Source organism: Sesamum indicum, linkage group LG5 (assembly GCF_000512975.1).
Source record: "Sesamum indicum cultivar Zhongzhi No. 13 linkage group LG5, S_indicum_v1.0, whole genome shotgun sequence".
Classification (NCBI taxonomy): domain Eukaryota; kingdom Viridiplantae; phylum Streptophyta; class Magnoliopsida; order Lamiales; family Pedaliaceae; genus Sesamum; species Sesamum indicum.
Genome location: NC_026149.1, coordinates 16,548,836 through 16,563,202, shown reverse-complemented (window position 1 = coordinate 16,563,202; position 14,367 = coordinate 16,548,836). Strand labels below are relative to the sequence as shown.

General features: G+C 33.9%; 2 protein-coding genes across 3 annotated transcripts in view; both read right to left on the bottom strand.

Annotated features, from left to right (window-relative positions):
* LOC105162713 (zinc finger protein VAR3, chloroplastic) overlaps window positions 1–1,803 on the bottom strand; it is a 4,413-nt gene extending 2,610 nt beyond the window's left edge. For both annotated transcript variants that reach the window (XM_011080811.2, XM_011080812.2), the window contains exons 1-3: window positions 1,303–1,803; window positions 797–914; window positions 320–600 (exon numbers count right to left, since the gene is read on the bottom strand). In XM_011080811.2, coding sequence (XP_011079113.1) covers window positions 320–600; window positions 797–914; window positions 1,303–1,721 — 818 coding nt within the window. In that variant the 5' untranslated portion in view covers window positions 1,722–1,803. The remainder of the gene's footprint in view (window positions 1–319; window positions 601–796; window positions 915–1,302) is intronic.
* Window positions 5,583–14,089, bottom strand: LOC105162712 (cationic amino acid transporter 3, mitochondrial-like). The gene is made up of 16 exons (XM_011080810.2): window positions 13,948–14,089; window positions 13,685–13,878; window positions 13,389–13,524; window positions 12,537–12,738; window positions 11,979–12,063; window positions 11,567–11,707; window positions 11,368–11,486; window positions 11,172–11,268; window positions 10,914–11,086; window positions 10,740–10,806; window positions 8,307–8,465; window positions 7,881–8,154; window positions 7,370–7,478; window positions 7,001–7,113; window positions 6,599–6,674; window positions 5,583–6,065 (listed from the first exon to the last, which is right to left on the bottom strand). Exons 2-16 carry the CDS (start codon window positions 13,715–13,717, stop codon window positions 5,909–5,911), a joined length of 1,941 nt encoding a protein of 646 aa, XP_011079112.1. The 5' UTR covers window positions 13,718–13,878; window positions 13,948–14,089; the 3' UTR covers window positions 5,583–5,908.

The following is a 14,367-nucleotide window of genomic DNA, read 5'->3' as shown; positions in this document are numbered from 1 at the left end:
TGAGGCATATTCTACTTTGAACTCCAGAAGCCAACATTCAGCAAATACCTGCCCGGTGGTGGGCAAACAATTGTCTAAATTTTCCTTTCACAACAGAGGATAATCTTTCCTCAAGGGAATCTAAATTTCATATAAGGTGGTTGCATTTCCTATGGCGAGTAGCTGAGACATCAATTTTATTTCCCTTCACCTTCTTTGAAACCAAAGCCAATATAGCCTCCAATTTGTCACTAATTTCTCCTGGTATCTTTATCCACATAAAAAATTTTAAAGAGGCAAAAATAAAAAGAATACGGTGGAAAAATAGAGATAAACATACTTCCGGCATATCCAATCGCCTCGCTTCATTTCAATATTTTGTCCAAAAGGCTTGCGAGTTTGTCCATCTCTATCTGAAAACTGATTGTCTGAAGCAGGCATGTAACCTGTTTGAGCTCCGGAGCTTACTGCAACCAGCTCATGCAACAGATACCGAACAGACGAGTCAACAAGCTCCCTACTATACAGCCCATTTCTTTCAAAAGAAACAGTAGGATTGCTTGCATAGCTTATTATATACTTCATGAGATCAACTGTATTTGCTTTATCAAATTCAGCAACCTATACCAAGAACAATTTATATCAGATAAAACGATAGATTAAGCAGTTAAAAATGCCATTCTTGTTTTCCTTCTCCTATGGAGCATTATAATGGACAATTGACATAGCACATTCCATAGAACTTGAGGAATATACATGAATTATGTTCAAATGATTTAAGTTTTAGCAGAGAAATCGAAAAGCCTCATTTACAGACATTGCTTTCATCAGGTGCCAAAAATGCCCTCATCCTCCTTGCTGTGTCCAGCGCACTTTTGAACAGAAATGGAGTTCCATTCGATACAACTGCTTCAATATCCCTCTTCGAAAGTAGCCTGATTCAATAATCAAATCAGACTTAACTTGGAAAGAAACTATGTTCTGAAGTAGTTATTATCTTTCCACAAAGCAAGAAAATATCTCCATAAACATAATAGCAGAAATCAGAACTTCTGCATCCTAGTACTCCACTATAAAACTTCTCTTTCCAATTCCCATACAGACATAAGTGAATTAAAAGGTTAATTTTTTTCGCACAACTAACTCATAATGCCATCATAATCAACTTTGCAGCTTTACATAACTGAAAGCCAATTATTGATTGAAAAGGAGGAATCAATGACAGCAAAGGTTTATATTTACTGAGTGCAGTAACCTATCAAATCCGTATCTCGTATTCTTTCTAAACTGATAAAGAAAAAGAGAGAGAACAAGAGTGCAAACCCAAGTAGATTCGGTCGAGCCCGAGCGAAAGCCAAGCACGTCGCAGCGGCGCGTACAAAATCATCAGGCAATTCCTCATACACGACAAACGCGTCCTCGGGTAGAATTCTATACTCCTCAGGAGCAGAGGCTCCCTGCCCACTCGGTAAAACACTGAGAAAATGCGTCCATTCGGGCCAGGGATGATGCTGAGCGGCGGAGGAGCTGAGTGTGTATGTATTATTGCTAGATTGAGAGTGAAAGGAGTTGAGGAGTTGCGGAGTAGGGGGTTTGGTATTGGGAGGGGAAGAGAGGGTAAGGAGACGGACTGGAGCAGCTGAGAGGGAGGAGACACGGCGGTTAAGGAGGATGAGGGATGGGCGGAGAGGCGGAAAGGGGGTGATTAGGAGGGTCATGAACCTGGTTACTCCGCCGCCCATTCCGGCGGGAGGGCGGTGGCTCTTCTCCCTGTGTTGGAAGATGTGGTTTTGGTTTAACAGCCGGTGGGAGTTGCAAGATTTTACACGGGTTTTTAGATTTCTCAACCCCCACTCACTCTAAGTTGCATTTAGATCCTTTTTCTTTTTCAGCTTTGCACATTTAGTCCTTAATTCAGTTTGAAATTGAAAAAAAAAAAAACCCTACACTTATGCCACATAAAATAAAGGGTCAAATACACTTGCACCCCTTAATTATAAATTTTGTCTCGTTTACAACCCTAAAATATAAAAAGTAACAAAAATAACCCTGACAAAATAATTTAATATTAATAAGACAAAAATGCCCTTATCACTTACCTCTATACTTTTTTATTCTACTTCCTATAAAATAATATTTATAATTTTTAATTATTTATGAATTATGAAACACAAAAAACATTTATAAGCTCAATATATGCAAATATATTTCACAAAGAAAATAAATTACGTTAAAGTATACGTAAATATGTGTCAATACATAATGCATATAATATTATAGAAAAAGTATGTTATATAACTTGTAAATTTTTATACAAGTGCATGATCACATAATAAAAATATATCATATCATTAATAAAAAAATATTATATATTATTATATTATAAATTTGCATAGTTTACGGTATATATATGTTCGATGTAATGGGAGTGTTTGTGCAAGCTTCATTAAAGCACTTTTTAACTTTTGGCTCAAAAAAATTACTTTTGAGGTATTTAGAATGTCAATTTTTTGCTTCTGAAACTCAAAAAAAAAAATTGCTTCTGAAACGGCTAAAAAAAGTGCTTTTAGGTCAAAGCTAAAAGCAATTTAGGAGGTGCTTCTAGCTACTTTGATTTTTTTGTAAATAAATTCAACTTCAATTTTTACTATTTTATCCTTATTATAATAGCCCTAATTCAATCTTACCGTTTTTTATTTATTTTAAAATTTTCATATTTAAAGTTATATTAAACTTTTTAAATGAATAATTTAAATAATTTGAATATTTAACAATAATTAGATTTATACTTTCACATATTAAATATTTTATAATTTCTATATTTTATTTGCTATATTGTCTAACTTTATTATTCATTTATCATAAAAAAATATAAATTAAATAGCTATGATTAATTAACAAAATAATTTTTTCCATTCATGCAAGTTTAATTATTCTATATGAATTAATAATTATATTACTTAGTGGAAGCATTATTAAATTAATAATTTATTTTTTCTATTAATATTTCAAAAAAAATAAATATGATATACACTAAGCAAAATAAAATGTATTATTTTTATGAAAAAATAATTATTGTTGACAAACAACAAATACAAATATAACAAAATATAATATCTTTTGAACATATGGGGACCAAATAGTCTTTAATTAATTAAGTTTATTTAGAAGTGATTTTTTTCCAAATACTATCCAATTTAACTTTTTTCTGCTTTTTAGTTTTTTTACAAGCACTTCCTACTTTTGATTCTACTACAATTTTCAGCTTTACATACAAAAATTCACTTTTTAAAAAGCAAAAGTTTTCGCAAACACAATATTTTATCTTGATAATTTATTTAAAAAAAATTTCAATATATATAACAATACAGACAAAAATTATGTAAATTATTTACCAGTTGTATAAAAAAATTATAAAAATATAAATTTGTGGAGTTCATACAGATTTTATACTCAATATAAAAATTATAAATTTTGGGTAGTATTTATTTTAACTAAAAAAATTTGTAACAATTCAGACTATATCGAGAAAAATGATTGTAATAGAGATATTTTAGAAGTGTAGATAATAAGGATATTTTCATCATAAAAAAAATTAGTGTATATTATAAAGGATTATTTTATTACGTTTTATAATTTATAGATATAAATACACTTTATACATAATTTAAAAATATATAATATATTTAACTTTAAAATAAAATAAAATAAAATAAATACTCACACGTTAAAACTCAATCGCACGACCCCAAACATTTTATGGGACCTCAGCTGAATAATAAATCTCACACGAGATTTGTGGGCTCGACATTTTTAAGAATAATTCAAATAATAGGGTTAAAACAGACATTATTGATTTATTTTTAAGATTAAAATTATAATCTTAAATTTTATTAAAGTTTGGTGGGCCGGGTGGGGGATTGCGATTAACTATTTATTCAACTTTGTAACGGGTCATGTGTAACAAAATGCAAATAAACAGGTAATTAGGCCGAATTAGTGAGAATATTTGACACGATTTGCGCTCCTACATGTAATTTGAGGCAACAATTTGATTGATTGGCTTAAGTTAGGAATTTCGAATCCCTAACAATTATTTTTTATAATTTATTTGGATAATTTTATATTGCAAAATTTTTAAAAAAAAATTTATACGAAATTATTTTTTTTTTTTTAAAAAATACTTTTAGTAAATTAAAATTCTTCCATTCATATTGATGTGCATAAAAATAGGTTGGGCCAAATAGGTCCAAGCAGTCCAAAAACGAAGAAAGAAACGGACAACCTAAGAAGCTGAGAAGGAAGGGCAGGGGTCCAGGACATCCCCCAACTCGGACCATAATCAAAGCCCACCGAAACATTCGGCCCAAAATACTTACACAGCAACCTACTCTCCCATGTGACACTTCCTCAACTCTGGTGTTACCTTGGACCATATCAACCCTAGGAGAACCTCCATGGCAGTTGGGACTTCTCGCAGACGAAGGGTTTTCCAAGACAAAGAAGCCGGCATAAACAAAGAGGAACTCCTTGGTGACTAGGACTCCTCACAGACAATGGGTCTTTAGACTGAAAATAACTCCTACTAAAACAGTCCTAGCTGCGGATAAGGATCAATAACCCTTTATCTCGGGAATAGGATATACCCATAGTAGACAGGGCACTCCCTCTGTAAATATAGGTTTACTCATCCACACAGAGACACTCCTATCAGGCTCCTCTTACTCTCTAAATACCTCTCTTACACTCTAAACTACCTCTTAAGCTCTATCTAAAGAATATTGTCACATGTTTTTACACTTTTCACCAAATTTATTCACAATATCTCAATTGATAATTGAATTCACTTACTTTTCGCTTTTGTTATTTTGAATTCAATACTAACTTGGGCGTTGGAGTGCTAACCCATTTTTTATAGATCCTTCTTCAGGATTTGCATTTGTACTGACCCGAGTTTTGAATAATAATCTATATTAATTGGACCCGTACACTTTTTTTCTAACGCATCACATATATAGCATAAAACAAAATTACAAACATAAAAAGTTTTACATGAAAAATGACATCACTCTTATAGGTTCGTTCATCAACTTATTCATAATGAAGATAGTTGAAACTAATACTCACAGACTAATGGATTTGAAAAATAATTTTTTTAAAAAAAGATATTATATATATATATATATAACTAAACAATTTCTTATCTTTTATTTTCTTTAAAAAAAATCTATGGAGAATATGCTACTGAAGAAATGAAGGAAAATTCTCAAATTTATCAAGTATAAAAAGTAAAAACACTAAACATTATACATCTTTGGATAAATTAAATACCGACTCCCCAAAAATTTGAAAAACTACAAATACCTCTAAAATTAACTATTATTTAATAAATATCCCATACAATAGACTTCCAAAAGAGGGGCATTTGTTGACAATTGTTAATATCATGAGATATTTATAATTTTTCAAATAATGACAGCGTAATTGTAATTATAGCAAATCAGAGAATCCGTGTGGAAATACCCTAAATCCTATCGTATCAGTATAATTGTCATTGTTTGTTGTTCTCATCCCTCGGACTATATAAAAGTTTTCCAAAAATATGCTACAACTACAGCATCAAATAAATTAACCATATTCACGAAAGGTGTGAGTTGAATCAGAGTTGCAGGCTACTTACAAAGTTCATACAAGCACCAATCTCTGGGCATCTGTAGGAAATGATGCAAAGATTGATTATGCTTTGCACTATGCTACAAAAAGAGGTTACATTAAATGTCTAATAACATGGACAGAGGCAGCGCTTCGAAGATCAGGAATGCACAACAAGCTGCAATCGCATAGACCAGTTGTAAAGAGAAACGCCAGCTGCACTGTGGATCGACGCCAAGAATCAGCCGTCCCTTCAGCTTCAATGGGAGTGTACAAATTATGACAGAGAGTTGGAGGACGTTCTGTAGATTTCGTCAACATGAGCAGCAGGCACATAAACGGCGTGCTGCAACGGGCTGTGCATGCGGCCATAGAAAACGTAAGCCAGTAGTGCTAGTCCCAGCCATATTGACACTCGGGCCCAGGTAGCAGCACTGTGTATTTACATGCATGCCGTTAGACTAGCAGCGATATCCTCTCACAAGTTGGTATCATCGAAGATATAATTGTTCATAAAAAGAGAAATATTTATTCAGTCGATGAAATGGAAGCGTAAAGAATGAAAGTTTTACTTTGGAAGATCTGAATCAATGAAAACTCAGCATCATGTTCAGTTTGATGATGTGAATATAAAGTTTAGATATACTACAGAAAAAAAAAAAAATTTTACCGACACACCCTATAGTTTTGTTTTACATAAACATTTCCTCTTCAGAAGACCTACAAGAGCAATTTGTAATATAAAACATAATTATAAGGAGTGTTGGGTTTGTTTTTCAACAATCAACGGCATATTTCTGTAACATCCACAATCAAGATATGTCAACGAAGTTATCCCTACAGAGTATATGTTCCTTTCAATAAAATCAAGAACGATTCTCAAAACAAGGTCTTGTTGAGTCAATGGATTGTGGAAACTATGGCTTTCATAATCAATCAAACAGTTGTGGAATTCACTATTACTCACCTGAGGTTAACTAATAAGTAAACATTAATGAGAATGGAGGCAACAGGTAGCAGTGGAACAAATGGACAAATGAAACCTGGAAGGAGAAACAAAAGCTGATATAAGAATACACCAAATTTTCTACAGGAATTTTACCAACTTTTATCATGCAACAGTATTTGCGGTCAGCAAAATTGAAAGAGTTAGATGAATTGTTGATGCAGGCACGCATCACACATAGATGTGGTTTCTCCGAAGGAGCTTGTACGGCTTATAAGTCTCAAGGGCTCCTTTCTCTAGGGAGACAAAAAGTGAAGCTCATGGAGCTAAAGCGAACAATACCTCGCGCAATAAGATACCAATCGTGTCGCATGATACATCAAATATAAAAACCATAATATATTCATAGCCAAGTTAACATACCTCCTGCATGCCCAAAATAGTGCCTTGCATCATCTTGTTCTACAAAAGTGAGCAATATCAGACCGGATAAAAGGAGAATGCCACCGATTCCACAGAGCATATATCGAAGAGTCCTGGCATATGTTAAAGATATACGATTCAGAAAATTGTTCATCAGTAATAGACAACTTTGAGGTTTGGGTTAGGGTTCACTTATATTTTATAAAGTCAAAGGATTACTATACGAAAACATAGCATGCCAGTGTAGTTATCCCTAAAACTAAAAGACAGTCAACTTATAACTAGCTAAACCTATGCCTGCACTTGGAATCTTGAATACCAGACATGATATAGTCCAAGACAGTGATCATTGTAAGAAAATCCACATACCGATGGACGCTGAAAATTGAAGTAGCAGAAGTTAGGATAAGCACACCAATACATATTACTGTGATTGCCCAGCCAGCAATCTTCCGTTGATTCCCTTTGTTTACAAGAACTGCAACAAATTAACAGAAAAAAGCATCAAAAAAGGTAGATAATAACAGTGTATTGAATATATTCGGACATGACACAAGTCGCATAATTCTTCATAATTTCATATGACATGCTCCTTATCACCAATACAGTAGCATAATTCTTCATAGCATAGTTTCCCATAATTTCACATGATACAGGATAGTTTTTGCAGAGACATATATTTGCTTATCATTTAACATCTACCAAACATTTTCCCACTTCTTGAACAAATGATAAAGAAAATGTGATGACATGATGCTTAGACCGAGGGGGACACTAATTATGCTGCAAAAAAGCTATTAAAAATTGCAGGTACTAGTAAATGTCAAATCACTACTTTAAAAGTTACTGGAATGAATATTCTAGAAACGAATAAGCTTACAATTGCACTTCCGCACCACTTTCTCTGTAGGAGAATATCCAACAAGTGCTACTTTCTTGACTAAAAGTGGAGTATTCTCCGGGTTTGTATCATATACTTCTAAGTTCTCCACAAAGACATCACTGGAACTACATTCGATCATATGCCGCAAAGAAACTGAAACTATCGCTTTCTGAAAAGATGGTGGAAGTGGAACCTCATGCGGTGGGACATATCTTAGTATCAGCACAGAAATTGCCACCATTGTATATGCAAGAAGTGTGCCCAAACTGACCTGCAGGTAGAATTTAGCTATCAAGGCCATGAAAAAGAACTTCCCATTAATAACACTAACCAATTTTGAAAGGTTCACTTCCTAAAAGTTCAAAACTGAATATGAATCTTTCTCCGCCACAATATAAGAAAGAAAAACGAACAGCGGCATACCATTCCAGACAACTGTTCCACATCCATGATGAATGCCAAGATTCCGGCAATCAGTCCAGTCACAATTGTGCTCTTTACAGGAACTTGAGTGCTTTTACTGACATCTGAAAAAAATGATGGCAGCAAGCCGTCTCTAGCCATTGCCATTAATATTCGTGACTGTTATATAGATACAAGCAAAAAGGAAAATTTAGTTGAGAAAGTAGAGATCAATATTCTTAAGAAATTTTCACTAGCCTGAGAGACTATAGATTACATGGTGTGTGAACAAATCCCAGATATATCACTTGGCCCAAGAAATCGTTGTTTAGATAATGACACCAACCATAGTACTCTTACCTAAAAGAACTTGACCAGAAAGGCATAGATTGAACATCATTGTCAGTGACTTGATGTGAAAAAGAAAAGCCTGTCATAGGATTGGTCCCAATAGAAGAAAAGTCTTCAAAAAGATTGGATGATTTATGTGATTTGCCAAGTTTACGGGTGAATATTGGTTGCAATCCCCAACCACACGGGTGGAGTCACTCTAGCCCCTTGCCTCTTTCAACTGAAAGCCTAGAGCTCTCATTTAATAATGTTTCAGAAAATTTTGAAGTTTTAAAATTTTTATTTGAAAGAAGCAACTACTTTGAAATACACCATTAAAAAACTGAATTTTCTATTTAAGTTACAAAATAGAATATCTTTTCAGTAATAAATTAACTTATTCTCAATCATCATAAATAGTGATTGAATAATTGGGTTAATTGCATCTTACCCTAATGTGAAAATAAGTATAAAACCTTTCTAAACAAAAAACAATAGCAATGCTACCCTTGAACTTTTAAAAAGGAAGCTTACTACCTCCCGCATCTGGCAGTCACACCGCACTCTTTTTAAACGTTCATAGGATCCCATTCCCTTTCAGGGGAGTTCCATTTGCCTTTCATTATTTTTATAGGCGCCTATTGTAATTGACCCTTATATAATTAGCACTTTCTAGAAAATCTTATCAGAACTTTAAATAAGGATAATTTCACCCAAAGCCCACACGATTGGATAGGCAGCAGAGCGTTCACAGATGAGGGAGATAGTTCTCTCCAAGGAACTCCCAAAATAATCTCGTATTTAAGGAGAAAAGGTACCATTAAAGAAAGGAGATCGAAGAGATCAAATCAGGCTGCTTGTTCACAAAATAAACAATCTTTGCAGAGTTTAAGATGTCTATTCCAATGTCATAAGGCCAAAGCAGTCGCAAATGCACGTCCTACATACTCATTCTCAAAATTTGACGCTATTCCTTTCAATGTGCTTCATTTCCAAAAGATGGTTTCAGGCAGACATACAGATGTAAAGAAACTTGAGCTGGCTTGCTAAAGCTCGAGATCTCAAGCTAGCTTTAACTTGTTGAATTCGAGCTCTAACTCGATCCAAGCTCATCCAAATGATCTCCATCTGGAAATGAACTTATTTCAATTTACTTACACTTTTCAGTGCTACTATAATTTTATTGGTAATAATAGTGGCAGTAATAATAATTATGCATTAGTTTTAATAATAATAATGATAATAGTATATTTACCTTATTGCGTAATCCTATAATATAATAAACATAATAACAATTAAAGATTATATTTAAATTTAACAAATCTGAAATCTAATAAATCTGATTGTATAAAAGTTAAGATAATAACAAGAAAAATATTAAATATAATCAATAATACAATAATTATTTTAAAATGATTAGAAAGATACCATACTGATGTACAATAATTACTCTTTTTATAGTAGGCCTTAAGTTCAAGCTCAAACTAGAATAGGCTCAACTGTAGAATGAACTAAGCTCATACTTGAAGTTTCTCAACCAAGGTCGAATACAAACTTGATAAAAATTTTGAGAAGACTCATTTACAACTCCTAGTTAGACCAACCTCATAAATAAAGTTATGTTTCTTATATAGTAATTTTAAGTATAAAATTCAATCTGGTATGAATAAATTGCCTAATGTAGTAACTAAAACAAAAATATTAAAGTTTAATATTTTAACTTCAGTGTTTTCCTCAAATATTTTAAAAACAAGCAAAATTGGAGAAGTAAATAATATTTTCTTAATTGGAGGGAGCAAAGTGAAACTTTGAGGTCGTGAAGATTCCTGCATACAACAGTTTGATAATTACTACAAACACACGGACACATCAAAGAAAAGCATAATCTTGTCGAAGGACCATGTAAACTATATTCCTGTCCTATCTACAGTGAAGATTGGATACCACATCTACCAAAAATGACCATATAGACTGGAAACTTTAAAAGATCGAAGTTATCAGTTCTTCAGACTTAGGGATGCTAAACAATAAAATCACACAAACTCTCGATGGTTATAGAAGTCACTTATTAGCTAAAATATACAGCTCGAATTAATTGGTGTTGCAGGGATGAATATCAGTTACCTGGGGCAGGATAGACCCCATGAACGATGAGCACAGAGCAGTACAAGATCCAATAGTTACTACATACCTGCATTAAAGTAAAGACAATGATGGAGAAAGGAGCTAGAGCAATAAAATGCACAAAGCTCACAAGAGACTCAACCAAATATCCCAAGAGCAAAATTTTTAACTTACGCCGCCCATTCAATTCCGCAACTAGCAAAGGCAGAGGAGATGGGAGTGTCAGGATCCATTGTGTAATAGGGTACTAAACCAACAACAACCATGGAAACCAACATGTACAGGGTGCAGCATATAGAAAGTGCAAAACCAATACCGATAGGTAGATCTCTTTGAGGGTTTTTCACCTGCACATGGAGAAAAAAGTCATTAGCAGGCTCTATTCCACAACTATTATAGAAAACAGAAAAGCTCTCAGAGACACTAGCAAACCTCTTCTGCTGTACTAGTAACGGAATCAAACCCTGTATATGCAAAAAAAACAGTCGAAGCGCCAGCAAGCATTCCTTCAATCCCAAAGGGAAAATATCTAACAATATGGAAGTTCCATTAGCAAATTCATAGTCCTAGGACAGGAAAATAATTTTTTAACAAAGCAGACAATTTTACCAAGATGAACAATAATTACCCAGAAGGAAGTTCATAACCACGCCATCCAGTCTTGAGGCCCAAATATCCGCCAGCGACACAGATAAAGATCAGCGCACATATATTGGCAGAAGTAACAATTCCTTGGATAAGAGTGCTCTGCAGCAATCATATTTTTTGAGTTTGCAAAGGTTAATCATGTAAATTTCAGGAGCAGAAAAATATTATTAGAAAGAAACCTCCTTAATTCCCACACATAAAAGACCCGTGACCACAATAACTAAGATAGCTGCACATGGATCAACCACAACGCCAAATCCAGGGATGGCCTGCCGAGCTATAAAAGAAGGGAGACTATTTGGACCTCCGAAAAGCAAGGCCTGATGAAGAAATAAATAAATAAAACAAAAACTTAGTTACCACCAAGTATCCATCATCGATTAATGGCAAGAAATGTTCAGTTAGAAGCATGAAGACTGATTAGCAGAATGAAAAATAAAACCTTAAATGATCATTTCATATTAAAGCCAATGTTGTTTGTAGAGCATTAAATGTATTGCTTGTTATACACGTTAAGAAATACTGGAAGAATCTGAAAACTGTGAGACAAGACTTAATAAAAAGACGAAACATCAAGAGTATGTAGGGCACCAGATTGGGTGACAAGCCGCGAGCAACTGCAGAACTTCCTATAGTATATTCCAACATCAATGCCCACCCAATCAACCAAGCAACACTGCCCAAAAAAAAATATTAAATTTAAATACAAAAATGCATCTTTCACATTGAGCAAAGGACTGTAGTTATCATTCCCTGGACACACAAGGTGAGAACCCGCAAATGACACTTTGGCAAAATGGGTCGCACTAACAACTACGTCCCTTTAGTCCTCACTTTTCCAAAATGGTTGACCCAAATTGCTAGACAAATTCCTCACCACTTAACTTATGAACTAGTCAAATATTTCCTTCCACTATCCATGGGAGATGTGAGAGGAGAATGTGTGAAACAAAGGGTTGGTTTCTTTACAAGGAAGTCACTTCATAAAATCAGATAGATAAGAGAAGTAAGACAAAGAACTTCACAATTCCAAAGGCCTAACAGATGAAAATATATGCACAGAAAATTAATCCAGAATTTATATCGAAGGTATGAGAAAACAGAAAAACTATTTAAACAATGCAAAAAAATTGAAAACAGAAATATTACGCTTCTCCAATGAATATGTAAGAATAATGATAGGCACTTCCAGCGGAAGGGAAACGACTTGCTAGCTCTGCATAGCAGAAAGCAGAGAGAGCAGCTGCTATTCCAGCTATCAGAAAGGAAAGTGTAAGAGCTGGCCCTGAATGCTCTCTAGCAACTGTACCAACAAGAATATAGACCCCAGAACCAATTGTTGAACCAACTCCTAGAAGATCAAACAAAGTCCATGAAACGATTGATATAGGTAATAATAGTCAATCATCTATCCATGCATATTTGGAAATCAAGTATTTAATTAAGATCAAAACCACAAACATGGATTGAGTATGATCATGAGTAGATTGTGATTAGATATGGGGTGATATTCTCCACTTACACAAACAGTAAACCTCACCTATATGTATGTGACAATTCTAGTTTCAAAATAAGAGAATAAAACATGATCTAGCCCTTTCGGCAATTGCCTCATGCATGACATAGGCCAAGTTGTTGAACCACGTAACTCGTATCTTCTTGTTTCTCTCTTCTTTTGTCCATACAATTTAAGACTTACAATATTAGTAGTATAAAGCTATATAAACAAAATCCAAGTTAACTTCACTGAAGCCCATAAACATGAGAATTTTAAAAGGATTAAAGTTCAAACACAAAAATGAGAATTTAATTTCCACAAGCAAAATAATTAAATTATCACACTATGAGGCACAGTTGAATAAAATTAAACCAAAGCCAAGCAGAACACCTTCAAATATAAAACCAATTGCCAAACAAAGAGAAACATAAGAAATGAAAAAGCAGCATACAAACTCAAATTACATATAAAAAGAACCAAACAGCATATTAGAAAATGTTTACCTACGGCAATGAGATGAGGTACAGTCAGAGCTTTGGCCAACTGATGCTGGCCACTACTAGAGGAAGAAGATGAGTTTGCATGCTCAGAGTCAACGTGTTTTCTCCTTACAAGATTTCCAAAGCCACCACCACGTTTCTGCATACCAGAAAGAAATTCAATGAAAAAATAAATTTCTCAATTGAGTGCTCAAAGAGCTCAATCTTGCTTTCCAGAAATGAAAAAAGTACACAACTTCTGGATTTATTCCTATGTATACAACTTTTCAATAAAATTCAAAGAATTCTCAGAACATAACCTGCATAACAGAATCTCGAAAAGTGGCCATCATGAGGTGGCGAAAATATACGGGGAAGCAGGCGTTTGCCCCCAAATGAGAGAAAGATAAAATCTCAACAAAGCCTATGGGGAATTGAGGCCTGATTGCGTAGGTGCAGTTGCAGAGATGAAGAATCTTAGTGCAACCTCCACTCCTATGCTACAGTAATTTCTCTGCCCAACATAAACGAAAGATATGAATTTTCCGGTGGTTCATCGGAGCAAAAATAGTGAAGGAATTACGGTAAATATTCTTGGAAAATGGAGTTGCGGCTCAGCAGATTCTTCACTGATTGTTGACGTTGTAGTTTCTATATTTGGTTTTCCCACAGATTTTCAGGCTACAATTTTTTGCGTCCCAAACCATATTGGATTCCGGCCAATATCTAAATAAGATCCTGTGCAAATTTTTGTTCCGACTTGATTCAGTCAAAAATAAATTAGTTAAATGTATAATTTAAAAAGATAATCAATAATATAGATATATTTGTTTTTTAATCGATTTGATTCAGTCAAATTTAATTGAAAAAATAATTTTTCACGGATTTAATTCAATTTACCCCCTACAATATCACAAATAAACAAGTTACCCCATATAAAAAAAATAACAATTTGCCCTCCTGATTTTTTTAAAATAATTTACTTCTCTGTTACAGAGGGTAA

Coding starts and splice junctions, on each gene's coding strand:
- LOC105162712 (XM_011080810.2), bottom strand. CDS start 13,717: ATGATGGCCACTTTTCGAGATTCTGTTATGCAG. Junction 11,708..11,978: donor GCGGCTTGTCACCCAATCTG/GTGCCCTACATA, acceptor TTTCTTCATCAG/GCCTTGCTTTTCGGAGGTCC. Junction 11,269..11,367: donor GGTTATGAACTTCCTTCTGG/GTAATTATTGTT, acceptor CCATATTGTTAG/ATATTTTCCCTTTGGGATTG.